Source organism: Xyrauchen texanus, chromosome 16 (genome assembly GCF_025860055.1).
Source record: "Xyrauchen texanus isolate HMW12.3.18 chromosome 16, RBS_HiC_50CHRs, whole genome shotgun sequence".
Classification (NCBI taxonomy): Eukaryota; Metazoa; Chordata; class Actinopteri; order Cypriniformes; family Catostomidae; genus Xyrauchen; species Xyrauchen texanus.
In genome coordinates, this window is record NC_068291.1 from 5,685,901 (window position 1) to 5,713,256 (window position 27,356).

The 27,356-nt window shown below is 40.5% G+C and overlaps 1 protein-coding gene across 3 annotated transcripts in view; it reads right to left on the reverse strand.

Annotated features, from left to right (window-relative positions):
- ralgapa2 (Ral GTPase activating protein catalytic subunit alpha 2) overlaps positions 1-27,356 on the reverse strand; it is a 268,297-nt gene that overhangs the window by 154,035 nt on the left and 86,906 nt on the right. For all 3 annotated transcript variants that reach the window (XM_052145011.1, XM_052145009.1, XM_052145010.1), the window contains exons 4-6: positions 5,560-5,617; positions 2,872-2,915; positions 2,437-2,617 (exon numbers count right to left, since the gene is read on the reverse strand). In XM_052145011.1, the coding sequence (XP_052000971.1) occupies positions 2,437-2,617; positions 2,872-2,915; positions 5,560-5,617 (283 nt within the window). The remainder of the gene's footprint in view (positions 1-2,436; positions 2,618-2,871; positions 2,916-5,559; positions 5,618-27,356) is intronic.

The window sequence follows — 27,356 nt, forward strand, 5'->3', positions numbered from 1 at the left end:
ATACAGAACATTATAGTGAGACACAGAATATAAAACAAGGTAAGAGTATAAATGGACATACAAATAATAGGACATATAAGAGAATGGATTATGTACACATGCAAGTGATAGTGTATGTCCAAGGTAGTGGTAAGTACAGTAATTGATTAAAATGTGTGAATTTACATATGAGATATGCATTTACATTATTGCACTATGGGGGAGTCCTGAGGTAGTTTAATTGTTCGTGAGGAAAATGGCCTGAGGGAAAAAACTGTTCTTATTCCTTGATGTCCTGGTGCTCAGTGCTCTGTAGCGCTGGCCAGAGGGCAGGAGTGTGGGGTCCAGATTGATTCTACCTGCACGTTTCCTCACTATGGACCCCACACACACAGTGATCGCAGCGGAAGAAAGCCTATTCTTAAGGGATACCCACTGTATTAACCAGTGTGAAATCTCAATAGATACAGTGAAATCTCAATAATGCTCGAGTTGTGACTTTAGCGTGCAAACATTAAAGACGGCAGAAAGCAACACTGCAGTGAATGGAGTGAATGATTTTCCAAATAATTTTATTTTCAGTACTGTATTTCAATAATATTAAATTAATATTATGGGTTCAATACGACATAATATCAATTACCACAAAAAAACGATTTCGACTTCCCCTCCTTTTGTTTAAAAAAATAAAAGCAGAAATCAAGGTTACAGTGAGGCACTTACAATGTAAGTGAATGGGGCCAATTTTTAGTGTTTAAAGGCAGAAATGTGAAGCTTATTATTTTATAAAAGCACAAGTTGTAAAACTGGCAACAACTTTACACAGAAAAGAGGAGCAATTTTATCAAACTAAAATCATGTTAACACATATTGTACCATACCAGAACCATACATTATAGTGACCACGGGGAGGTTATCCCATGAGACTCTACCCTCCCTAGCAACCAGGCCAATTTGGTTGCTTAGGAGACCTGGCTGGAGTCAATCAGCATGCCCTGGATTCGAACTCATGACTCCAGAGGTGGTAGTCAGCGTCAATACTCGCTGAGCTACCCAGGCCCGTTTGTTTCTAAATAAAAAATAAACAAAAACAAAAACTTCTTAATTGATCTTAAAAATGTCATGTGGTTAAACCATCAAGTAAAAGTTGTTGAAGTACTTTCTTTGCAGCTTGAATATATGAAATTGTACATAATAATAATTATAAAAAAAAAAAACATTCTCAGGGTTACACAACACAACATGTTCAAAATTAGAATTTTCATAAACAAATTTTTTTTTTAAAAAGGCTCTTTTTTTTTTTTACTTCACACTGCCTTGAGGGTCTAAAAGGATTCTCTCTCTTTATAGCAACCAATATGTTGGTTACGGCACATTGATTTTGACTTTCATCAATATTAATCACATTGTAAAACAATCCTATTTTGTTCACTGCTTATTTTTTCTTAATATTAATAAAAAGTTAGTCATAACTACTCAGGCCAACGTTTGTTCTTTCTAGAATTTCAGCTTTTAACAACACATTTTTACAGTCTCTGGATGGTTACACCACATGACATTTTTTTACTTCAAGCCCCAGAACAAATTTCAAAATGATCTCAGAAATTGTAAAAAAGAAAAAAGAAAGAAAGTTCAGCACAGTTCAAGTAATTGTTTTGAGAGAACTGCATTTTTTAAATTATTTTTTTTATAATTTAAATATTCGAAATGAGTGTCATGTCATTGACCCAGATACCAAATGTTTCTAAATAATTCTATATTTTGCATAAAAATGTAAGCGTATTGATTTATGCTTATCTATTGGTACAACAGAAACAAGAGCTTTCAAGGACATCTATTGTACATTTGTTTTGGCTACATCAATATTTTTTAGGTATTTTATCAAATACTTATTATTTTAAATGTGTAAATATTAAGTATATTAAACAAAATTTAATGTATTAATCGTAACATTTCAGATTATGTATTCATGTAATTGGAATCGCAGACTTTCGTACTAAATAATCACACTAGACAATTCAGCGATTCCTGTCATTACATCCCCAAAATTTAAGACCTCATCAAATGATAATTTAGACTTTATTTATACCATTTAAGATATTTAAGACATTTTAATGGCCTTACATTTTGATTTGTTTTTAAGGAGCCACAGCAACTCTGTCATATTCCAGCACCCACAGACCATTTACAAGTCCTCTATTGCATGTTGCACAAAAATATGTTATACAAATATTGTGGCATCATTGCTTTCAGGTGTACTTGTCATAATAAATAAATAAAAAAATGTGGTTAGCCTTTTTGGTCAATCAGATGGTCTCTTCCTTTTTAGGGGACAGTTCTTGCAGAAAATAAACTGGAAAGCTCAACAGACATAATGTTGATAGTCAAAAGTCTGGCTAGGTGAAAAAAGGATTGACAAGCTCATTCTATACGTGTGTATGTTTGTGTGTATATTACCGTCAGGTGGGTTGGAGAAGGGGTTGTATATGATGGTGTCCAGTGTGCAGGGTCCTCTGGATGAGTGTACAGCAGGGAATCCTGGGATCAGACAGGCGAAGATGAGGAGCTGCTCTTCAGCGCAGTTATTCTGCAGAGCTTGTAGCCAGAGCAAGAACAGACGCATGCCCTCACAGCGGATCTGCAAACACACAAACGCACACATGTGCACACACACAAGTATACAAAATCAATGGCTTTGCTTACATATCCACTGGTTTCCCCCTCAAGTTTTTCATGACAAATGTAACATTTAACCTATGATTTCTAACATTATTTTGTTAACACCGTGTAGGTATCAGCACTCTTTTTACGGTGATATAGGATATCTTGGAATTACAACAAAGAATAATACAATGATGTGGAATTAATTTACTGATTTAAAAGCTGTCTTACCTTGAAAGAATTTCCAGTGTGCAAAAGTTTTTTGAGAATAGAACCTAAACAATAAAAACAACACTGTAAGAAAAAGGTTTCAAAAGAGACACAATACAAAACTTTACAGCCTTTCTACATACAGTATACAAAACATAAACAATTAAAACATATACGGTATAATAATGAAAATAAATAAAGTGATTTGTTAAACAATTTGAATCCTTAAAACACCTTTTGACCACAAAAATACACATGCCATTCTGGCAGCATGTTTACTGATCAATGGTTTTCATTGGATGTGTCTACTATTAAATACATCCAATGGTGCTCCATATAATCTTTGTGTATGTATGACTCTTCAATCTCTCTCAGTTTGATTTCCGAGGACTCTGGTTCATACAAATAATGCTGGGCACAGAAATGCATCTCCTCTTCGACTTCAAACTCTTCAGAAATGTTTTGAAAGTACGGTTCTCTGGTTTGTGTGGAGTAGGGTTGCCACGGTGTATGGTGTTACAAGGGACAACACCTGTGTGAAGTGAGTTTTTTATACTATGTAAAAGGGAGAAACATTAAGAATGGAACTTCCAATATCAATACAATAGCCTAACGAACAGAATACCCTTAAAGCAAGAATATTTGCCTAATGAAAAGTTTGCGACCCATGATAAATGATCTTAAATAGTATAATATCTGAGAATGCTGAATGACCTCAGACCATCTCAGCTCAGGAGGTGCTTTAAGTTCAGGGTCACTTTATATATAGCCTATGCATCTGTGATGATTAAATCATAAAATCATACAAAAACACATTCACCGACCACGATTTATATTTCAGTGCTTATTATCATCATTGTAATGATTATGTTTACATTGTAATTACAACTGTTTTTAGATCTTAATTTATATTAGTAACATTCCACCTGTTGTCATAGACGGATACTTGCATGACGGTAAATGGAAAGGTGGTTATAAATGAATTTTCTTTTTTTTTTTTACCACTTCGTTATTTAAATTTTTTAAGTGCAATTTAAAATCTAAAAATGTCTTTGGTTTAAGTTTTTTAAAATAAATACATTTGAATGCAAAATCATCTAAAGCAAGAATATTCACGATCCTTCAGCCGGGGATTGATTATGTAATTGGATATTGTGATATTTTCTGTTATTTTTATAAACACATTTCTTGTATATCGCCCAGCCCTAGGAGGGAACAAAACAAATTTATTCACACACACTCAAAGTCATTACCCTTTCGAAGCAGCTAAACGGGGTACTGGGATGAAAGGTAATAGAACATCAACATTAAACCCACAACAACCAACAATAAGTCATGTATATGCCCGGAAAACGAAATACCTGAATGGTAGCCCATGATGGAGAGAATGCACATATGAATATGGTTCGTTGCCAAAGAGATGTTGCCCTTCACAACTGTTGAAAAGTCTTCTAAAAAGTTGAACACTTTTTTTCAGTTTCTTTTGAATTTTTTTTTTTAAAAAATTAGTTAAAAGTTCAAAATTGTAAAGGCTATTGTTCAATGAAAATTGCCCCATAGTACAACCAGCGGTACTACCTGTGTTAGTAGGTTTGAACGCAAACACCACACCGGTGTGACAATTATGATATCATGGCAAGACTAGTGTGTAGCTGTGTTTTGTTTTCAGTTGTTAACATCTCTGTGCTGGTCTAATTGTACTAGAAAAGAGAGTTTTTGCTTGAATGCCCCATCTTCCGAGCAGGGGCTCTCGGGCACACTCACACGCACAGGAGAGCAAGGGTAGGTAAAGATTTTAACTAAATGATACGTTTGATTTCGGTTTCTTTCTCACCAAACCTTATTGTATGCCTTAAGAAAAAGGCATGAATCACATTTATTAAACTTCAGAAATATAATTTTGCGTCCTTTCGAGGCTTGAAGAGGTGGTCACAATCCACTGCCATTATGACATCACTAAGCAGAATTTATATTTTTCTAAAAATGTCTCCCTATGTGTATTGAAAAATATAGAAAGTCACATTGGTTTAGAAAAAGATGAGGGTGAGGAAATAATGAATGCATTTTCATTTTTGGGTGAACTATCCCTTTAATATTGTACGGTCTTAAAGAACATATGATCTAGCAAGAAAAGTGTTGTGAAAAAATGCCACATGAATAAGGATCTTTATGCTTAAGCACATCACATCTAGCAGCAAAGGAGAGCTACGATTTAAGGATTAATAAAAATAAATAAATTGTGTCAACTGTCACTAAAATCAATAGGTCTGTCTATCTGTCTCTCTCTCAGTCTATGCGTCTGAGCAAAGGGCTCTAATTGAGGTTATTGCATCCTCTCAGGGTCCTCCTGTATGGGAGACTGAAGCCACAAGACGCATAATTTAATTTTGCAATTTGCATTTCAAATGAAGCCTCTCATTTGCATTTCTCATTTATTAACCTCCTGCTCTTACTCTCTCTGAAGATAATTATTTTTTCTCAGAACGCCAAGCATTTAAACCAGGTTACACTTACTTGCTCCTGAACATGCTTTAACTGCAGACACACACAAAACTATACAGACAGACTCATACATTACAATTTCAAAAAGAAATAGGGATACTGTTACAATAGATCTATAATAATACAATAGTATTTCAAAAAATGAATTATGTAGTATGGACGCTTTCAGTATAAAATGTGGTGTGAACAGCACTGAGAATCACTTACCTATACTGTGAAACTGCCATCGGCTGTTGATTCTCTCAGGTAGAAGTTGCAGAATTTTCTGAAGGAACAAAATAAGGACACATGTTCAGCACAATAATCTCAAGAAAAATTATTATTGGGTGGAACACACACAGTAAAACAAAAAAAGACACAATCAAATCCCTTTGTTACCATTCTAAGGGTTTAGCAATATAATATACAAATTAGAGAGAGAGAGTGTGTGTGTGTGGTAGTAGAAATACCGTAGCTTAGTAGGGGATACTAGGGATTTTTGTCATAGCTTTTATTTAAGTGATGTTTTTCTCATTATGGGATTTTTTTTTAAGAACATTTTAACTATAGATATACCTTAGAATCTTGTCTTAAAGTCTTACCTCTATAGAGAGGCTTGTTGTCACATTATATTAAGATGTCACAATGGGAATCTGCTGTTTATTGTCACTGATTTGAGACTACCTTCATTTGTATGAAATAAGAACTACTATCTTATGTAGGGATGCGCACGTGTAATCGACTAATTGAGTACTCGTTCTGCACCAGCTAATCGACTTTTAAAAACACTACTTGAATATCGCAAATATATTTTCATCTGTGAATTTGCCTGCTGTGGGCAATGCAGTATTATCCTGTACTTTCCCTCTGGATCTCTCACTAAATCTTGTACACTGGGGGGCGCTGTGTGTGTGTCGTCGAGTTAAGCGAGGCAATACTTCTTCTATTATTGGTATTTGGTTCTTGAAGTCCTGCAAACCAACGGACAAGGATCTGTCTTTACAAAGTTCAAAATTTGTCCAAGTAAGCTTATTTTAAAACCATTCTTGTTAAAGTTTGTGATTAAAACAAAATACAAAATGTCAGGTACATGTCATCCTTGATTTTTTTAATTGACATTTAATAATAATTTGTAATATTATTAGTTAAGTAATCGATTGCTCGTTTTTTGTGGGTTAGAGTACTAGACTACAAAATTGCCATCCCTAATCTAATGTAAAAAAGCCATCTTCCATAACATTTAAGACAGCTTAAGTCTTTCAAAACAAGAATTATCCTAATTTAAGACCTTTCTGTACTACACTGTAAAAAAAAATCTTGAGTTTAACTGAAAAAAGATTGTAAAAATACTCAAGTAATTTTTTTTTAATTGGTTAACTAGAGTGAAAAATCATATTTTATTTAACATGACAATACATGTAATTTTACTTTGAAATATTTTTTAGAAGTAAAAAAGTATGATTTACCATATTGTTAATGAACATGTACACCATATTTAGTATGACAATAAAATTATATAAAAATAACATTACAAACATGACATAATTGATCACATATACAACTATGGTTGTTAACAGTACATTTAAAAGTGCAAAGCACATTTTTGTAGTCCCAATAGGCTGGCACATTAACATTATATTATTTAATGATATATACGTCAACTATAAAACATACAGGCACCAAAATGACATATCATAATGCCTAAATCATGGTCACTGTATTTGTTATACTGTGAATTCTAACCACAGCAGGTTTTGACAACTGGAGTTCCTTTCTATAATCTCACTACCGCATGACAGCGCTGTTCTTACTGACACCATATCATTACAGTGAATGCAGACAGTAAATGTGTCCCTGGTTGGGTGATACATAAAGAGAAAAGTGGGCTTAGATGGACACGCTTAATGTCACAGGTAATGCCATTATGGGACAATTATTTAGATCATCTACTTGTCATCATTCGAGGAAAGGAATAAAGTCAGTCACTGATTATGGCTGTCCTTTTGATAACCCATTCGAAGGATGTCAGCCACAAAGCTCAACAAGAAGAGGACATGTAAGTTGCCCTCTCTGTTACTATAATCACATGAGTGATGCGACAGCCATCACTCAAAGTGCTAAGACACCCGTCTCACTTTGTCATTCTCATTTACTTCCTGTGTTGATGTGGAACGTGATGACACATGAGCATGAGAGCTTCAAACACCTCCATATTGATCCACAGCATCTATCTGTGTGTGTGTAGGACAGCTCTGGATTACAGCCTGTCATTGCCATGAGGGACAAATAACTGGAGGTGATATCCAGAATCTGTTTGTGCTTGTACTCTTGGGGTCTGCAGAGAAATGTTTCCATAATACTTCACTCCCTTTTACAGCGGTGGCGAAAAGTGCACCCCTGCTGTGCTGCAATAGTGGATTTGAGATTCGGGTTCGGTTGGTTCGGATGCCAGAGTCGGTGCTAATCTGCGGCAGCTCTCCAGGCATAAGGATGGAGAATTACCGCATTCCTGCATCTGCATGATCCGTACTCAGCGTGCTTACCACCATTGCGTGCATGACTGAGAATACACTAGCCATGGAGTGGGGAGGCCTGCGTGCCACCTGCGTGCCACCTGGGATTTACAGCTGTCACGTGCCACGACAACTTCTGAAGGACAGCGTTTGAGCGGCAATTCCAGGACACTTTGCATTTATGCTGAGAACATGATAGACGTGTTTCTCTTCAGCACATTTGGAGAAAATGAGAAAAGCATCAATATGGCAACAAAACAATTAAATAAAATATTTTTCACGATTGCCAGCAAATCATTTAAAAAATTCTAAATGAACAGGAGTAAAAATACATTGTTAAAACTGACTGGTTTGACAAAGAATGTCAAATGTCAAATAAAAACAGAGACCCCGCAAGCCAAAAAACCTATGCCACCTATCAACAAACTCTTTAAAAGAATAAGTCACTGCTAAAAAGCAAAAGAGCTGAACATATGATAACAAAGCTCAACAAGATTGAGGAAGCACAGTTGATCAAAATGTATGCTGGGAATTATGGAACAATTTAAATAAGTCCAAAAATAACAACAAATTCCCATCTGTGACCCTGGACAGAACATTTTGAATCTCTTCTTACGTAGACGACCTACTGTTGCTCTCACCTACTGAGGAGGGATTACGTGAAAGCCTCTCAATTCTAGAAAATTACTGCAGTAACTGGGCCTTGCCAACAAACATGGACAAGTATAAAGTCATACCTTTTTCAAAAGAAAAAAATGTCTTAAAAGTCAAAAAATACATTTTTACATTTGGGGGAGAAAATCTTAGCCATGTTACCAGTTAAGGTTATTTAGGTCTGACAATCTCAGTTTATGGTCAATTTGATATGGCTTTAAATGACCTAACAGTCAAATAAAAAACTGACAGTCATCAAACCCATCCTTCTGTATGGCAGTGAAAGCTGGGGACCCAAATCTAAACTAAATTATGAATCCTGGGACAAAAGTTCAATTGAAAATTTCCACCTTGAATTTTGTAAAACAAAACATCCTGGGAGTTCAAAGAAGTGCTTCTAACCTGAGCTGTAGGGCAGATCTGGACAGGTTCCTTCTCTTGACTGACAATAAATTACCAATAAATTACCTTTACAGTACTTAGTGGACAAGCACCAGCTATATGTATCAATTCAATTCAATTCAATTCAGGCAGGCAAAATAAAATAAAAAAAATACTAAAATAATGTATTCATCATTGGCAATGAAAACTCAAAAAAATAAACAAATTAAGTTATTTCCAAAAAATTAAGACAGAATATAAATTGGCATCATATCTGACCAAAATTAAAGACTACCATCACAGGAAATTTCATGTAAGTGACCACTGTCCAGCTGTAGAGACGGGTCGACACAGACAGAGCTGGGGACCCAGAGAGGACAGACTGTGTTCACACTGCACTTTGTGAAGAACTGGAAGTTGTCACCAAAAATGGTGCTGATGTCCACAGGAGGGCGATGTTGTCATAGAGAGTTGCGAGTATAAAAGTAAAGAAACAAAATGGAAAGGGAGTAGCTAGAGAGAGAATGTATTCTACTCACTAACCTGAACGCTATTTTTGTCTGAACTTGGAGGTTAGAGGTGAAAATTAGATTAATACTGGAAGTCTAAACACAGTGATTGAGCCGGATTCAGGTAGCTACGGTTGGCAGTTCGCTACGGAACAATACTGGCCACGAGACGAGAGATGACAACTAAATGGCTGATGTGAAGTGAAATTCCGGTTTTCCATTACCGCTGAACTCTGGTGCAGACCGAACTTCCAACAAGTATTTCACTGTTTATTTTTCTTTTTTGAGGACCTTTGCTTGTTTCGTTGCTGAGGAGTGTTTGAACTGAGACTTTTGAATTGTTGAACAGTGAGATATCCTGAGTGTTTGAATTGAGTCACTAAATCGCTGAACAGTGAGATGTCCGGAGCGTTGAATCGAGTCATTGAATCGTTGAATAGTGAGATGTCCTGAGCGTTGAATTGAGTCATTGAATCGAGTCACTGAATCGTTGAACAGTGAGATGTCCTGAGCGTTTGAATTGAGTCACTGAATCGTTGAACTAAGACATTGAATCTTTGAACTGAGACTTTTGAATTGTTGGACAGTGAGAGATCCTGAGAATTTGAACTGTTGAATGAATCATGAAGAGTTTGAAGTGAATCATTGAATCATGAATGTTCGAAGTGTGTAGACTGAATCAATGCGTGTTGAACTTCTGTTATAAATCTTTGATGGCTTAATATTGTATTGTGAGTAACAATTGTATTATTCCAGTTATATTGTTAATGGTTACAGATCAACGGTCAATTGTATGAATTAATCAGGTGTAGGAGAGGCACCTCTAGAAAACTATATTAGAGAAATTGAACTGAATTCACGAGGAATTTATATATATATATATTTTTTTTTGTTTATTAATTATTTTATTTTTTTTATAGTAGGAGAATGAAATGACTATAAAAATATTCATGCAATGCAAATTATGTTATTGTTATCTGTAATATTATTGTCTTATGTTCAATATGGTTCATCTGTTAAAAAACCAAGTTGGAACCTTTGTATGATTTACTTTAAGATTAAAAAATGTACTTATAATTTACTTATAAGTTGGCACCCAGAAGAAAAACCCAGTCAATCCGCTACAACTTAAGGAGTCGTAGAGGATGAACTTCACCTCCTCACGGAGTGCAGTAAAATCTGGGATGTCTGGTAAGTTGCTTATTGGGCAAAAGAGCCTACCACCAAGTTTCGTGTGATTAATTATATGAATAATAACGCATAAAACCCCCCTGCAAATAATCATGCCCCTGACCTATACATACATTTCATAATAAGGATCGTTCCTACCATCGAAGTAGTCTAAGCCTCAGACCGCCCACAGTCTGTGCACTAACTGTCTGATGCACATAGTACACAAAATTGAAAAACACTGATTGGCTGGTGTGATGGAACTTCAGAGAGTAGAAGCACACCAGACTTGATCAGTCTGCCTAAAAACAGAATCATGTTCACAAGGTTCTCTTACGAGAGGTTCTCTCGTATTGCGTAAGCTAGCTTACGCTACGGAAAGATTCATCTTTTCTGAGATATTGAAGCCAAAAAATTATCCTTAATTTTGTATCCATTGTCAACGCAGTGCGGCAGCTGCAGACCTTGAGCGGGCTAGCTAGCGAGCTCATTGGTTGCTCTGCGGCAACTGCTGCAGCCTATAGACGAGCTTGGGCGAACTCGCATCCAATGAGAGGCGTCACGGCTCACTGCATCAAAGCCCGCCAAAAAGGGTGTGACTAGAGTGCATATAAGCGTAGTTCGTAGGCTGGAACCCTGATTTTCATCTCTTCAGCGAAGCTCTTCGCATCTCTGAACTGGAAGCCGCGTCGCCGTTCGAGGGGCATCTAGCAAGCGTGGACAGCGCTCGAAGAAGCCGGCCGTCTTCGCCACCTTCAGCCATCCTGCGAGCTACGCCATCCGGCGACATATCCTTTTTTAGAGCAAGCTAAGTTCCTCAGCGAACTTCACAAAAGAGTATCGAGCGGCTTTTTAAAGATGCCGCGCTCCTCTCAGCGCCGGAAACCGACACATCATCTGCGCTCTCTGCCTGGGACTGGGGCATGCAGAGCTCGCCCTCGCTGACGGCGGATGCGACCTCTGCGAGGAGCTTCCGATGTCGACCCTGCGGGCTCGACTCGAAGTATGCAAAACCGGAGCTGCCGCGCCGCCTTCTGTTTCGCCGCGCCGGAAGAAGCGCCGCTCCCAAAGACTGCCGGAACTGGTTTTAGAAGCGACTGTCTCGCCGGAGCCGGTCCCTCAAGCATCGCGTTCACCCTCCCCGCCCCCCCGGAACGCGCCGTTGCCGCCGAGCGGCCGCACTGCTGCCACCTCGGAGAGCGAGGCGGAGGACAAAGGCTGCTGTTCCATCATGGCTTCGGACAGTGAGGAGTGGTCACAAGCCTCCTCAACGGCCCAGGAATCCAGCAGGACCCGCGCCGGAGTCGAAGGGGAACTGATACGCCTCCTCACACAGGCCGTCGACCGCCTCGGGCTCGAGTGGTCACCGCCCCCTGAGCAGGCTCCCAACAGACTCGACGGCTGTTTTCTTCAAAGCCGCCACCACGCGGAAATACGTCAGACAATTTCCTTCCTTGGGATAGAACTAGACTCCGTGGCAATGACGGCTCGCTTATCTACACAGCGCGCGTGCCGTGTTCAGCGACTAGCCGCATCTTTTCAGATGAACAGCCTCACGCCTCTGAAGAAATTCCAGAGAGTGCTAGGTTACATGGCCTCAGCCGCAGCAGTACTTCAGGTGGGTTTACTGCACATGCGCCCGCTTCAGCATTGGCTAAGCACCCGCGCGTCTCGCCGGGCTTGGGCCACAGGCCGCCAGCCCATCAAGGTGACTCAGACCTGTATTTCAGCTCTGCAGCCTTGGACAGTGGCCGAGTGGTATCAGCGAGGAGTGACAATGGGAGCTGTATCTCGCCGAAAAGTCATCTCGACAGACGCATCCAACACGGGTTGGGGCGCGGTCTGTGAGGGCTCTCCGGTTTTCGGCCTATGGTCAGTTCAGGAAAAGCTCCTTCACATAAATTGTCTGGAAATGATAGCGGTCGAGTACGCGCTCGTGCGCTTTCTCCCGGTCATTCAGGGTCACCACGTCCTGGTCCGTTCGGACAACAGATCTGTGGTATCCTACCTAAACCGTCAGGGCGGTGTCAGATCCAGGAACCTTTTCCATCTGACGGAACGCATACAGAGTTGGTCCCAGTGCCACCTGCGCTCATCGAGGGCGACGCATGAGCCAGGCCACCTGAACGACGGCCCGGAGAGACTGTCCAGAGACAATATTCCCCCAGGGGAATGGTCCCTGCACGCTCAAACAGTCCAGACGTTATGGCACCTATTCGGCAGAGCAGAGATAGACCTCTTTGCGTCAGAAGAGAACTCTCACTGCCCGATATTTTTCTCGAAAAGTGAGGACGCGCTGGCCCAGGCGCCCGCTTTACACCTTCCCCCCGTCTCGCTATTGCCACAGGTAATGCAGAGGATCAGGGAAACGCGTCACTTGGTGCTCCTCATAGCCCCGCGTTGGGAGAATCAGACATGGTTCCCGGAGCTTACGCAGCTGTCACTGACAGCGCCGTGGCCCATCCCAGTGAGAGCAGATCTCCTCTCTCAAGCTCGCGGCACAATCTGGCATCCCCACCCAGAGCTGGGGCTGCATGCGTGGGTGATCAACGACTACCCGTCGCTCTGCCAGAAGGAGTAATAAATACCATTATACACGCTAGAGCCCCTTCCACAAGAAGACTCTATGCGTCAAAATGGTCTGTGTTCTCAAAATGGTGCACCGACAGAGACCTGGACCCGCGGACATGTGGGGTGTCGTCGCTGCTCGTATTTCTACAAGAGCTGCTGGATAAGGGCAGATCCCCATCCACGCTCAAAGTGTATGTGGCAGCCGTTGCGGCGTTCGCTGAACCCTGCACGGCCAGTCATGGGGAAAAAGCGAGCTGGTCATCCGCTTCCTTAGGGAGCTAGAAGGATGAACCCCGCGCCCCCATCGGTTCCTATCTGGGATCTTTCTATAGTTCTCGAAACTATGAAAGCCCCCTTTCGAATCACTTCAATCCGTGGATTTGAAATACCTTTCACTCAAAACCGTTTTCTGACTGCCCTGTCATCAGTCAAACGTGTGGGAGACCTTCACGCGCTGTCTGTCAGCGCTGCGTGTCTTGAGTTTGGACCAAGTGACTCCAAGGTCATTTTAAAACCTAGACACGGCTGTGTTCCCAAGGTGATCGGTACTCCTTTCAGAGCACAGGTCATTTCCCTATCGGTGCTGCCAGCATCCGATAGCGAACACGACGCCAATCTCCTTTGCCCAGTCAGAGCACTGAGATTGTATACCGCGCGCTCCGCCGCTTTCAGACGCTCTGAGCAGCTTTTCGTTTAGTTCGAGGGCGCACCAAAGGTCTCGCCGCCTCGAAACAGACACTATCTAGATGGATAGTGGACGCTATTGCTGCTGCATACGCGTCAAAAGACCTGCCATGCCCGTTGGGCATTAGGGCTCACTCCACTAGAGGCATGGCATCCTCGTGGGCATGGTCCAGCGGGATTCCCATTCACGACATATGTGTGGCAGCGGGATGGACTTCCCCCTCCACATTTGTCAGATTTTACAATATGGAAGTGCCCGCTCTGCAGGCAAAACTACTAGCGGTTTAATACGCTACAGATCCCCTGGTGAGCTGCACTGATGGGACACATTCCACACAGACTGGCACCGCCGCTCTGTCGTTCCCTTCCCACTATGTGCTTATATATTACACAAACACTGACCCGCATTCTTGCCGGCCAAATCTTATTTCCCCACTCATAAGGGCTCCCCCGGGTTCCCCCTTAATTCCCTGGGGCTCATACAGTGGATGCTTGGCGCGACGGCGTTGACAATGGGTTCCCGTAGCGTAAGCTAGCTTACGTAATACGAGAGAACCTCTCGTGAAGAGAACGTATCGGTTACCTAACGTAACCTCGGTTCTCTCTAGATGAGGGAACGAGTATTGCGTAAGCCGGCCGTGCTTCGCTCCACGAGCGACTTTTCGCTTCAGTCAATGAAAACCAGGGTTCCAGCCTACTGAACTACGCTTATATGCACTCTAGTCACGCCCTTTTGGCGGGCTTTGATGCAGTGAGCGCGGACGCCTCTCATTGGATGCGAGTTCAGCCCAAGCTCGTCTATAGGCTGCAGCAGTTGCCGCAGAGCAACCAATGAGCTCGCTAGCTAGCCCGCTCAAGGTCTGCAGCTGCCGCACTGCGTTGACAATGGATACAAAATTAAGGATAATTTTTTTGGCTTCAATATCTCAGAAAAGATTAATCTTTCCGTAGCGTAAGCTAGCTTACGCAATACTCGTTCCCTCATCTAGAGAGAACAGAGGTTACGTTAGGTAACCGATACGTTTTTCTTCTTCAAAAATATTGTCAGTACATTGGTAATATTTGCAGTGCTGTTTATTTCTTGTCATATTTTCATCAACAATGTTTGAATTAAAATTGTAACATTTATCCTCATGATCCTGTCTTTGTTAACGTTATCAAACAACACATTCGTATGTAACACCATGTTCTGGATGTGTATTCAGTGCAGCTGGAAACATAGTTGAAGTGAGATTCTCTTAAAAACCAGACAATGTTGCTTTTTTCCTTTAAATAAAAACATTAAAAATTAAGGTAAAACTGACCTATTTAATTATTGTCCTGCTGTTTAGTGATATTTAGTTGTGTTGAATATGGGAGTTTAGCCAAATTAACGGAATCTGACATTCTGGAATATTTGTAGCCATTGACATGTAGCCTACATGTTACTGATGTATAAAATAGGCTGTGTGGTGCAATAACAGACAGACATATTAAACCAATACAAAAAGTTTGTTTGTGTCATTTTGGGAATTTTTGTGATATTTTAAATAGTGTTTAATTTTTATTTTGTGTTCAGTGAAGCACTTTTTTTTTTTTTTGATAAACATGTAATTTGTGCGCACACCTGTACATCTGGCGGTGATTGGCCCTTAAAACCGTGGTGGTAAAAAATTGCCACCGCAACAGCTCTATTTGGCAGATTTCATTTTCGAGTGAAGCCCTTTCAGTTTTGTGTGTTTTTGACAGTAGCTTCACCTCCGGAAAAGCACGTTGCTGCATTCCAGTTTGCTTAAATCAGACTCCAAAGGGCACTTCGAAGGGAGAACAATCATCAATTTCCAATCAAATTTACTTCAAAGGTTATTTCCAAATTAATATTATTTTTTGAACCCCATACACCTTTCAGCCCTCCAATGCTCTCACAATCGTTGGTAAAGTCTTTGAATGGAATGTGGCATAGGGAGGATCCATTTAGAGTGGAATGCACCCTGCAAAAGGCTAATTAAATAAATATATAGTCTGTATGTGCCTGGCAATGCAAGTGAATTAGTGCTCTGCTCGCTGTCATCTGCCACAAACAGTGTTCAATGCTCATGATGGTGCAAGTAGCTCTAAAAGGTACAAGCAGCCGGTGCTGGCACAACACAACAAATTCACTTTGAAGTGTGCAGCACATGCAAACTATATATGTTTCTCAATAAATCACAGCCTTTGCAGTTCAATAATCACACTAGGAAATAAAGTGATTTTAATTTGTGTGCTGAATGTTTACAGAATGACATTCGTAAGTTATGTATTGTTATTGAGTGTTAAAGCTGCCGTGACAATATAATTTCCTGCAAAGGATCAATAAAGTATCAACACACAACACACACACAGTTGGATGGTACCAGGTTTTGATATTGGAGCATTTTTACAAGCATGAGTACAAGAGCGCAGTAACACTATTTTGATAAAAGTATCGGAAATGGGACACCCTTAGAAATGTTACTTACTTTACTAAGGCGATTGTTGTCCAAATGTTAGAATTGTTTACAGAAAAAAAAATATTTTAAATTATATGCAAAGAATATATATAATATATATATATATATATATACATACATACACACACACACACACACACACACACAGGTGAAACTCGAAAAATTTGAATATCGTGCAAAAGTTCATTAATTTCAGTAATTCAACTTAAAAGGTGAAACTAATATATTATATAGACTCATTACAAGCAAAGTAAGATATTTCAAGCCTTTATTTGATATAATTTTTATGATTATGGCTTACAGCTTATGAAAACCCCAAATTCAGAATCTCAGAAAATTAGAATGGAGAAACAAAAATGGAGCCAAAGTTTAACTTCTAATCTGAGGGTGAGAAGTCTCCTACTTTGAGTTTTATGGATAATTTATCATTTATATTTATCATGACAATGTCAAGTACATTTTCGAAAAAACTACTTCAAAAGCTAGCCAGATAACAAAATTTGGCCATACTTGACTATTGGGGGGTACTAGCAAATACCACTAAAAATTTTAAGACTTGACAGGGCTAAATTAGTTTCACTTACTACAGCAAAAATTACATACGCTTAATATCCAACGAATCGTAGAAAGAGGACCCAAAAAAAAAAAAAAACAAAACAAAAACAATCTGTGAGCCTGCAAAAACCTTTCAATTGCAGGTAGGTGGATCTATTCTACCAGAATTGAAGTGTTACTCAAGGTCTTTTAGACTGACGATGAGAGAGGAAGTAAAAGATGAAAGAAAGATTGAGAATGAGCCACTGAGAACAGACAGTGTTCCAGTTCTTTGTTCTCTTATTTATGACCTTTTAGGACAATTTACATGCAATAGCGTTCAAATGGGTCTAAATGGACATCAAAGATTATGGCCAATCAGCACTGCTTGTGAGAACATGGACATGGTTATACACCGATTACACGCTGCAAAAATTTGGAAAAGGAGCTGGCATCATATTAATACATTCTCATGGGGTTAAATTCTAGTCTGATGAGGTCAAAGGAACATGTCCATCAGTTTTGAGGGCAAAACTCACATCGAGGCAAAAGCCAAGCCAACCTAACCTTGGGTTAGACCAGTCAGATGGGCTTGAGAAATGAGGCAAAATAAGTAAGATGATGGGTCAAGGGCTAGAGGACTGATGATGTTGTGGTGCAACAGACAGAACAGTCTGACATCACAATGTTCAGGAACAGTCCAGTGAAACTAGATCAGGGACCCAAAGAAGTTTCTCACAGATGCTTAAGTCATGATTTAGCAAACAATATATGCAATTTACTCACTAAAAACTGATTGAATCGTGAAAAGTGGTCTCTATATAGCAAATGGTTAGATGGGTTGTGACATAAGAGGGCTTGATAACATCAGCAGGAATGTTGTTTCAGAGGTGGAGCAAGGCATTTACATTTTGATAAGATTATGATTATTTCTTTGGAATAACATTCACAGATGAATTGTGTATAATAAAATAAGACCAGGATCCTGTATAAAAAGTAAATTGGGTCTATTTTTATTGACTTAAAATTCTAGACAACCATTTTCTTCTAAGAAATATACACTCACCTAAAGGATTATTAGGAACACCATACTAATACTGTGTTTGACCCCCTTTCGACTTCAGAACTGCCTTAATTCTACATGGCATTGATTCAACAAGGTGCTGAAAGCATTCTTTAGAAATGTTGGCCCATATTGATAGGATAGCATCTTGCAGTTGATGGAGATTTGTGGGATGCACATCCAGGGCACGAAGCTCCCGATCCACCACATCCCAAAGATGCTCTATTGGGTTGAGATCTGGTGACTGTGGGGGCCATTTTAGTACAGTGAACTCATTGTCATGTTCAAGAAACCAATTTGAAATGATTTGAGCTTTGTGACATGGTGCATTATCCTGCTGGAAGTAGCCATCAGAGGATGGGTACATGGTGGCCATAAAGGGATGGACATGGTCAGAAACAATGCTCAGGTAGGCCGTGGCATTTAAACGATGCCCAATTGGCACTAAGGGGCCTAAAGTGTGCCAAGAAAACATCCCCACACCATTACACCACCACCACCAGCCTGCACAGTGGTAACAAGGCATGATGGATCCATGTTCTCATTCTGTTTACGCCAAATTCTGACTCTACCATCTGAATGTCTCAACAGAAATCGAGACTCATCAGACCAGGCAACATTTTTCCAGTCTTCAACTGTCCAATTTTGGTGAGCTCTTGCAAATTGTAGCCTCTTTTTCCTATTTGTAGTGGAGATGAGTGGTACCCGGTGGGGTCTTCTGCTGTTGTAGCCCATCCGCCTCAAGGTTGTGCGTGTTGTGGCTTCACAAATGCTTTGCTGCATACCTCGGTTGTAGCAGTGGTAATTTCAGGCAAAGTTGCTCTTCTATCAGCTTGAATCAGTCGGCCCATTCTCCTCTGACCTCTAGCATCAACAAGGCATTTTAGCCCACAGGACTGCCGCATACTGGATGTTTTTCCCTTTTCACACCATTCTTTGTAAACCCTAGAAATGGTTGTGCGTGAAAATCCCAGTAACTGAGCAGATTGTGAAAAACTCAGACCGGCCCGTCTGGCACCAACAACCATGCCACGCTCAAAATGGCTTAAATCACCTTTCTTTCCCATTCTGACATTCAGTTTGGAGTTCAGGAGATTGTCTTGACCAGGACCACACCCCTAAATGCATTGAAGCAACTGCCATGTGATTGGTTGATTAGATAATTGCATTAATGAGAAATTGAACAGGTGTTCCTAATAATCCTTTAGGTGAGTATACAGTGTATATACAGCATACATACATACGTATATATAAACACACACAGTATATACACGTACACAAACACACAGTATATATACAACATTTATTAATACAAAAATAAAAGATTTTGCTGGTAAATAAAATGGTAATAATGGTTTTTGCACATCTTTTCAACAAATTGAAATACATTAACATATAAAACTGCTGTAAAGTGCTGTAACTTGTTGACTTTTGAAACGTGAACTGGAGTTTACTTTACTGTCCACCACTGACTGGAATGCCTAGGTTCCTTTGTAGAAACAGCAGCTGGTCTACATGTTCTGGAGTGAGTGTGCTCCGATGTACATTTACTATGTACCCGGCAGTGAAGAATACCCTCTCTGCCCCAACTCTAGTACCAGGGATGCATAGATGTGCTTAGCCAACTTGGCCAGGAGGGGAAAGACAGTCTCGTGGGACCTCCACCAACTCGGGGGTTCTGAGAGCTATAGTGGGGAGGCCTCCAGATACTTCTTCATCTCCTCCTCAGCTCTGGTGTTGGCAGATTTAGGAATAACTCTGTCATTAGTGAATGTCTTGCCCAACAGATTCACCAATGCAGATGTTCCTCTTTTGGGGGTAGGGCCTACATCTAGACCTTTATCTGGGCTATCTGGCTCTTTAGCACTGTCCTCAGGCTCCTCCTGCTGCAGTGAAAGGCCACAGAAAACACAGTTAAAAAAAGCCTTATCTTTGCATTCCAAATTCATCAATATGATGTGAAAATAATATTTTTCTACACTTTTATTATTAATTATAAAATAGGATATACCTGAAACATTAGTGTATCTATTCTCCACATGACACACACATACACCTATTTATCATACACATACACAATTGTATGGTTGTTGTGCTTATGAAATCTGTATTTTAAGTTATTAAACAATTATGATGTAGTGCAAATCATATTTTTCTACACTTAGAATTACCTCAAGTGCTGCATCCTCAGCAATCACCTTGGAGTATATGTCCTGTTCTTCATCTTGGGGGTAGAGGGTAGTTTGAGGGTAGAGACAGTGTGGAGAATATTCTTCTCCACCACACTCGTGTATCTCTTGGCCAGATCTTCATGGATAGTCTGCTTGATTTGCCGGACGATTGCTGCATCACCACCACAAAACCTGCTTCTGTGTCGTGGGGTAGCTGTGCAAGCAGTGGAGCTATCACGGACAACATTGGTGTGCTGTCCTCTGACATTATGTTGGTTGCCTGTTTCATTGGATTGAGGGCCATTGCCATTTCTTCTACATTGGTGACATCCAATTAATTTATTGTGCAGATGTCGGCTCAACATTTTCTCACCTGAGGAGAGAGGAGAGCAGTGCAAATGGCAGGATGTTGCTTGAAAAATCTGTCTACCATCTCGAATGCGGTATTCCATCTTGTAGCCACAATCGACTTAAACTGTTGGGTGGCAGCTCCAAAAGCCTCGGTTTCTCCGCAAGGTCATGATTTGCGGTGGAAAAATCCAGTAATTTTCTGAATCCTCCCCAGCAGGTTATGATCCAGATGGCAGCTTCAGAGCTCACTTTATTGCCAAAATGCTTAACATGCAAAGTTGCCCAAATGCGTAGCAGCAAACATGTTAGCAGTGTTATCGGTAATTATTAACAGGTCAGTGGTTGTGAGCTGGCATTCCTCTGCGACAGCCTGAAACATCTCATTGACATTTCCAGCTGCGTGGTTTTCATGCATTACTCTTGTTTGCAGAACACGAGACACGATCTGCCAGTCATCGGTGATGTAGTGAGTGGTAAAGGTGACAAATGACTGAGTTGCCATTGATGTACACGCATCACACGTGTGCTACTCTTGTTGCTGTCTTCAAGGCTTCGGCGACCTTTATCTTTGTCTCTTGTTATAGCTGAGGTACAGCTTTCCCGTCATCTTTTTACTGAGATGGTATGCTATACCTGGGCTCATTTATCAATGATGCTGTAGGTGTGCAGATTTTTGGAAATGAAATAAGCCATTGACGGAGTTACAGTGAGGAAAATAAGTATTTGAACACCCTGCTATTTTGCAAGTTCTCCCACTTGGAAATCATGGAGGGGTCTGAAATTGTCATCATAGGTGCATGTCCACTGTGAGAGACATAATCTAAAAAAAAAAATCCAGAAATCACAATGTATGATTTTTTATTCTATTTATTTGTATGATACAGCTGCAAATAAGTATTTGAACACCTGTCTATCAGCTAGAATTCTGACCCTCAAAGACCTGTTAGTCTGCCTTTAAAATGTCCACCTCCACTCCATTTATTATCCTAAATTAGATGCACCTGTTTGAGGTCGTTAGCTGCATAAAGACACCTGTCCACCCCATACAATCAGTAAGAATCCAACTACTAACATGGCCAAAACCAAAGAGCTGTCCAAAGACACTAGAGACAAAATTGTACACCTCCACAAGGCTGGAAAGGGCTACAGGGAAATTGCCAAGCAGCTTGGTGAAAAAAGGTCCACTGTTGGAGCAATCATTAGAAAATGGAAGAAGCTAAACATGACTGTCAATCTCCCTCGGACTGGGGCTCCATGCAAGATCTCACCTCGTGGGGTCTCAATGATCCTAAGAAAGGTGAGAAATCAGCCCAGAACTACACGGGAGGAGCTGGTCAATGACCTGAAAAGAGCTGGGACCACCGTTTCCAAGGTTACTGTTGGTAATACACTAAGGCGTCATGGTTTGAAATCATCCATGGCACGGAAGGTTCCCCTGCTTAAACCAGCACATGTCAAGGCCCATCTTAAGTTTGCCAATGACCATTTGGATGATCCAGAGGAGTCATGGGAGAAAGTCATGTGGTCAGATGAGACCAAAATAGAACTTTTTGGTCATAATTCCACTAACCGTGTTTGGAGGAAGAAGAATGATGAGTACCATCCCAAGAACACCATCCCTACTGTGAAGCATGGGGGTGGTAGCATCATGCTTTGGGGGTGTTTTTCTGCACATGGGACAGGGCTGACTGCACTGTATTAAGGAGAGGATGACCGGGGCCATGTATTGCGAGATTTTGGGGAACAACCTCCTTCCCTCAGTTAGAGCATTGAAGATGGGTCGAGGGTGGGTCTTCCAACATGACAATGACCCGAAGCACACAGCCAGGATAACCAAGGAGTGGCTCTGTAAGAAGCATATCAAGGTTCTGGCGTGGCCTAGCCAGTCTCTAGACCTAAACCCAATAGAGAATCTTTGGAGGGAGCTCAAACTCCGTGTTTCTCAGCGACAGCCCAGAAAACTGACTGATCTAGAGAAGATCTGTGTGGAGGAGTGGGCCAAAATCCCTCCTGCAGTGTGTGCAAACCTGGTGAAAAACTACAGGAAACGTTTGACCTCTGTAATTGCAAACAAAGGCTACTGTACCAAATATTAACATTGATTTTCTCAGGTGTTCAAATACTTATTTGCAGCTGTATCATACAAATAAATAGTTAAAAAATCATACATTGTGATTTCTGGATTTTTTTTTTTAGATTATGTCTCTCACAGTGGACATGCACCTACGATGACAATTTCAGACCCCTCCATGATTTAAAAGTGGGAGAACTTGCAAAATAGCAGGGTGTTCAAATACTTATTTTCCTCACTGTATATTCTTTGCCCGTTCAGAGTTGGCTGGAAGTTTCGAAAATTGATGCAGAGTGCGTTGGCTGACTGGAATGTTTGCAACTGGAGGTTTTTGTTCCACGTCTTTCATCTCTGGATGATAGTGTTCAATGACATTGTGTTCGATGTGAGTCCTCATGTTTGTAGTGTTCCCAACATACTTCACCTTCGCTTTACAAAGCTTGCATACTACATAATTCTTGCAAAGCTCCTTCGTCCCCTGGAGATGATAAAATCCAAAGTTTGTCCAAACGCTTGCCCTCGCTGAAAATGGGGCAGGATATATTTGTTTTTCCTCCTCCATGTCTCGCAGATACTCCACTGCTGCTGCACCTTCTGTTCACGGCGTGAGGTGTAAGCTCTCTAAACATGTCCGGGTGCTGCACTGCTCTCACAATTGACTTCCACCTTTTTTGTTCCGACAACATCACGTTATTAACTAACATTTAGAAAATCAATTTGCATCAGTACAAGATAGAGTCACAATTCATGTGTGAGTCTATTTTTCCCCCACCACTAATATATATAAAACTGTCACAAGGGCCATATTGTTATATAAATGGAAAAGCTTGTTGGATGCTCCCGGTCAGCCATGGTGAGTACCTACCGACAGTGGTCCGAGGAGGGAAAAACCAAAACTGGCAACAGACTGTTGGGCACCCAAGGCACAACAATGCACAAGGGCAATGATGGCTATCCCGTCTGGTCTGAACCTACAGAAGGTCTACTGTGGCAAAAGTCACAGATAATTTTAATAATGGTTATGGGTGGAATGCGTCACAACACACAGTGCATTGCACCCTGCAGCGTTTGGGGCTGAGTAGCCAGAGAAGAGTCAGGGTGTACTTTTTTTTTTTTTTTACAGAAATGGAATAAAATCCACTACAACTGTAAAACGTGTTTGTCTACATCCATATGTGCAGAGACAAGAAATGTTGTGCAAGCGTTTTACTGCAATGACATTGAACATCTTTGGTTTTTGCACGTCTTGTCACTGACCTCAAACTTTGTGCAACATGTCTTGACATTTCTGAATGTACACAAACAGGATTGACATTTGAGATACAATACAGAATTTAAGATTTTCAACGAATACGAAAAACCTCACATAAAATTATAGGGCTTATGGACCAATTTTGTGATACGTTTATGGTCATCATTTTTGGAGTCATCCCCATTTCACTTTTACTGTTGGGAAAATAGCAATTAGGACAAATAATGTAGCAGCCAGGATAAATATCTTCTTTGGTGGTCCACAGAACTGTGAAAGTCTGTGGACCGACATGAGTGTAAATTATGACAATTAAAATGTTTTAAAAATCCTTTAAGCTGGTCATAACAGGACCATTTCAGACTTCATGTGGCTCTTCAGAGAGATGTTTGGGCTAAAATGCTTTAAGAGTAGATGGAAACACCATGCAAATGCTTGTCTTGTTGTGCCAACTGCCTCCCTCCTGCCATAAGAGGCTCTTTGTGTGTGTGTGTGTGTGTGTGTGTGTGTGTGTGTGTGTGTGTGTGTGGGGCACCTGTGAGTGTGAGACGGGCAGTTCACAGTGTGCTGCGGGTGGAGAGGAAGCAGCCATTATGTGCCCATCTGGATGCTAAAGACACTGCCTTAAGCTAATGAATATCAAGAGTGATAACAGTGCTCTCATTCATCATCCAGGGGGTGTTCCAGAAAGCAGAGTTATCCAACTCTGACAATCATTGAACTCTAGATTTGGTTTAACCAAGCATTGCTTACTCTCTTTTTATTGATTCCTGAATACCAATATTGGGTTACTTCACTCAACCCTCCAAGAAGTATGAATAGATTTTGGACATACTTCACCCGGGGATGTGGGCTTGGTCTCGTGACCCGAATATTTTACGTAAGAACAACAACCGTGAATAATATTGTTTTGTTAAACAAGCACCATTTAAGCACAAGGAACAATTCTCTTTGTATATATAGCACTTCCATTTGAGAAGAGCTTTGCGATTCACCGCCGTTCTTTTAAATCAAGAGTTTTGAAGTACCAGCTCCTGAGGGAACTCAGAAAGGCATTCTCAGCAGAGTGCCGAATCCACAAATCGCCATGGAAAGAAGATTGACGCTCCATATTTCAGTGACACAAAACTTGGAAGTTTTAATGACTGCGAACGAGCATTTAAAAGTCGTCTTGACTCATTATAGCGATACGTGCTGCATCGGTTTAGGACAGAGAGTTTGTTGATGAAAAACATACTGAACCAATGCATGAATTTTAAATGAATAAAACTATAAGGTTTTACCATATTGTAAAAGCCTAATTCAACATTCATATTAGATCTCTCTCACCCACATTAATGTTTAATAGGTCGAAAGTAATTAGGGGCTGAGCACCAAAGGTGCAATGGCACCTAATATATCCATTAGAATTATTATTATTATTCTGGCTGAGAGTCTATAAACTTTATTTACGAAAATTATGAAATTTGGCACACTGATAGGAGTGGTCATGAATAGCCCCATACCAAAATTTGGGGTGGCTTTGTTTGCCTGTGACCTTTGCACCATATGTCCTAGAATCATGGATTATGTTGTCTGTGGATTCCTTAGTTCATGCAGATTTCAATGATATCAGATTTCCCAATATCAGCCATACTGCCTCTCCACCATATTGACATATATAAATCTTATATTTAAATCATATATATATATATATATATAAGTATTTGAACACCCTGCTATTTTGCAAGTTCTCCCACTTAGAAATCATGGAGGGGTCTGAAATTGTCATCGTAGGTGCATGTCCACTGTGAGAGACATAATCTAAAAAAAAAATCCAGAAATCACAATGTATGATTTTGTAACTATTTATTTGTATGATACAGCTGCAAATAAGTATTTGAACACCTGAGAAAATCAATGTTAATATTTGGTACAGTAGCCTTTGTTTGCAATTACAGAGGTCAAACGTTTCCTGTAGTTTTTCACCAGGTTTGCACACACTGCAGGAGGGATTTTGGCCCACTCCTCCACACAGATCTTCTCTAGATCAGTCAGGTTTCTGGGCTGTCGCTGAGAAACACTGAGTTTGAGCTCCCTCCAAAGATTCTCTATTGGGTTTAGGTCTGGAGACTGGCTAGGCCACGCCAGAACCTTGATATGCTTCTTACAGAGCCACTCCTTGGTTATCCTGGCTGTGTGCTTTGGGTCATTGTCATGTTGGAAGACCCAGCCTCGACCCATCTTCAATGCTCTAACTGAGGGAAGGAGGATGTTCCCCAAAATCTCGCAATACATGGGCCCGGTCATCCTCTCCTTAATACAGTGCAGTCGCCCTGTCCCATGTGCAGAAAAACACCCCCAAAGCATGATGCTACCACCCCCATGCTTTACAGTAGGGATGGTGTTCTTGGGATGGTACTCATCATTCTTCTTCCTCCAAACACAGTTAGTGGAATTATGACCAAAAAGTTCTATTTTGGTCTCATCTGACCACATGCCTTTCTCCCATGACTCCTCTGGATCATCCAAATGGTCATTGGCAAACTTAAGACGGGCCTTGACATGTGCTGGTTTAAGCAGGGGAACCTTCCGTGCCATGCATGATTTCAAACCATGACGTCTTAGTGTATTACCAACAGTAACCTTGGAAACGGTGGTCCCAGCTCTTTTCAGGTCATTGACCAGCTCCTCCCGTGTAGTTCTGGGCTGATTTCTCACCTTTCTTAGGATCATTGAGACCCCACGAGGTGAGATCTTGCATGGAGCCCCAGTCCGAGGGAGATTGACAGTCATGTTTAGCTTCTTCCATTTTCTAATGATTGCTCCAACAGTGGACCTTTTTTCACCAAGCTGCTTGGCAATTTCCCCATAGCCCTTTCCAGCCTTGTGGAGGTGTACAATTTTGTCTCTAGTGTCTTTGGACAGCTCTTTGGTCTTAGCCATGTTAGTAGTTGGATTCTTACTGATTGTATGGGGTGGACAGGTGTCTTTATGCAGCTAACAACCTCAAACAGGTGCATCTAATTTAGGATAATAAATGGAGTGGAGGTGGACATTTTAAAGGCAGACTAACAGGTCTTTGAGGGTCAGAATTTTAGCTGATAGACAGGTGTTCAAATACTTATTTGCAGCTGTATCATATAAATAAATAGTTAAAAAATCATATATTGTGATTTCTGGATTTTTTTTTATAGATTATGTCTCTCACAGTGGACATGCACCTACGATGACAATTTCAGACCCCTCCATGATTTCTAAGTGGGAGAACTTGCAAAATAGCAGGGTGTTCAAATACTTCTTTTCCTCACTGTATATATAAATACAATTATATATCTTTTGAATACACTGTCGTATTTCAAAGGAAAATTAAATCTCTTAAAAGGGGTAGAGCGCGTTTTATAAAAAGCCATCTTTCACCACTTGTTTTTCTCAATAATAACATGTGAAACTATAAAAATGTGATGGCCTTTATGTAGACTTAGTGTTTATGTGCATTACCCAAATTCTAAGCTCTGGGTGAGTGCAAATGTTTTTTTACTTTTAAATCCTTTTCTGTCATTCCATACACCTGTGTAAGGCTGTTGTAACACTTTTTTTGTCTATGCAGATCTACTTTTTGCAGTTTACACAGTAATGGGATGGTGTTTTTTTTGT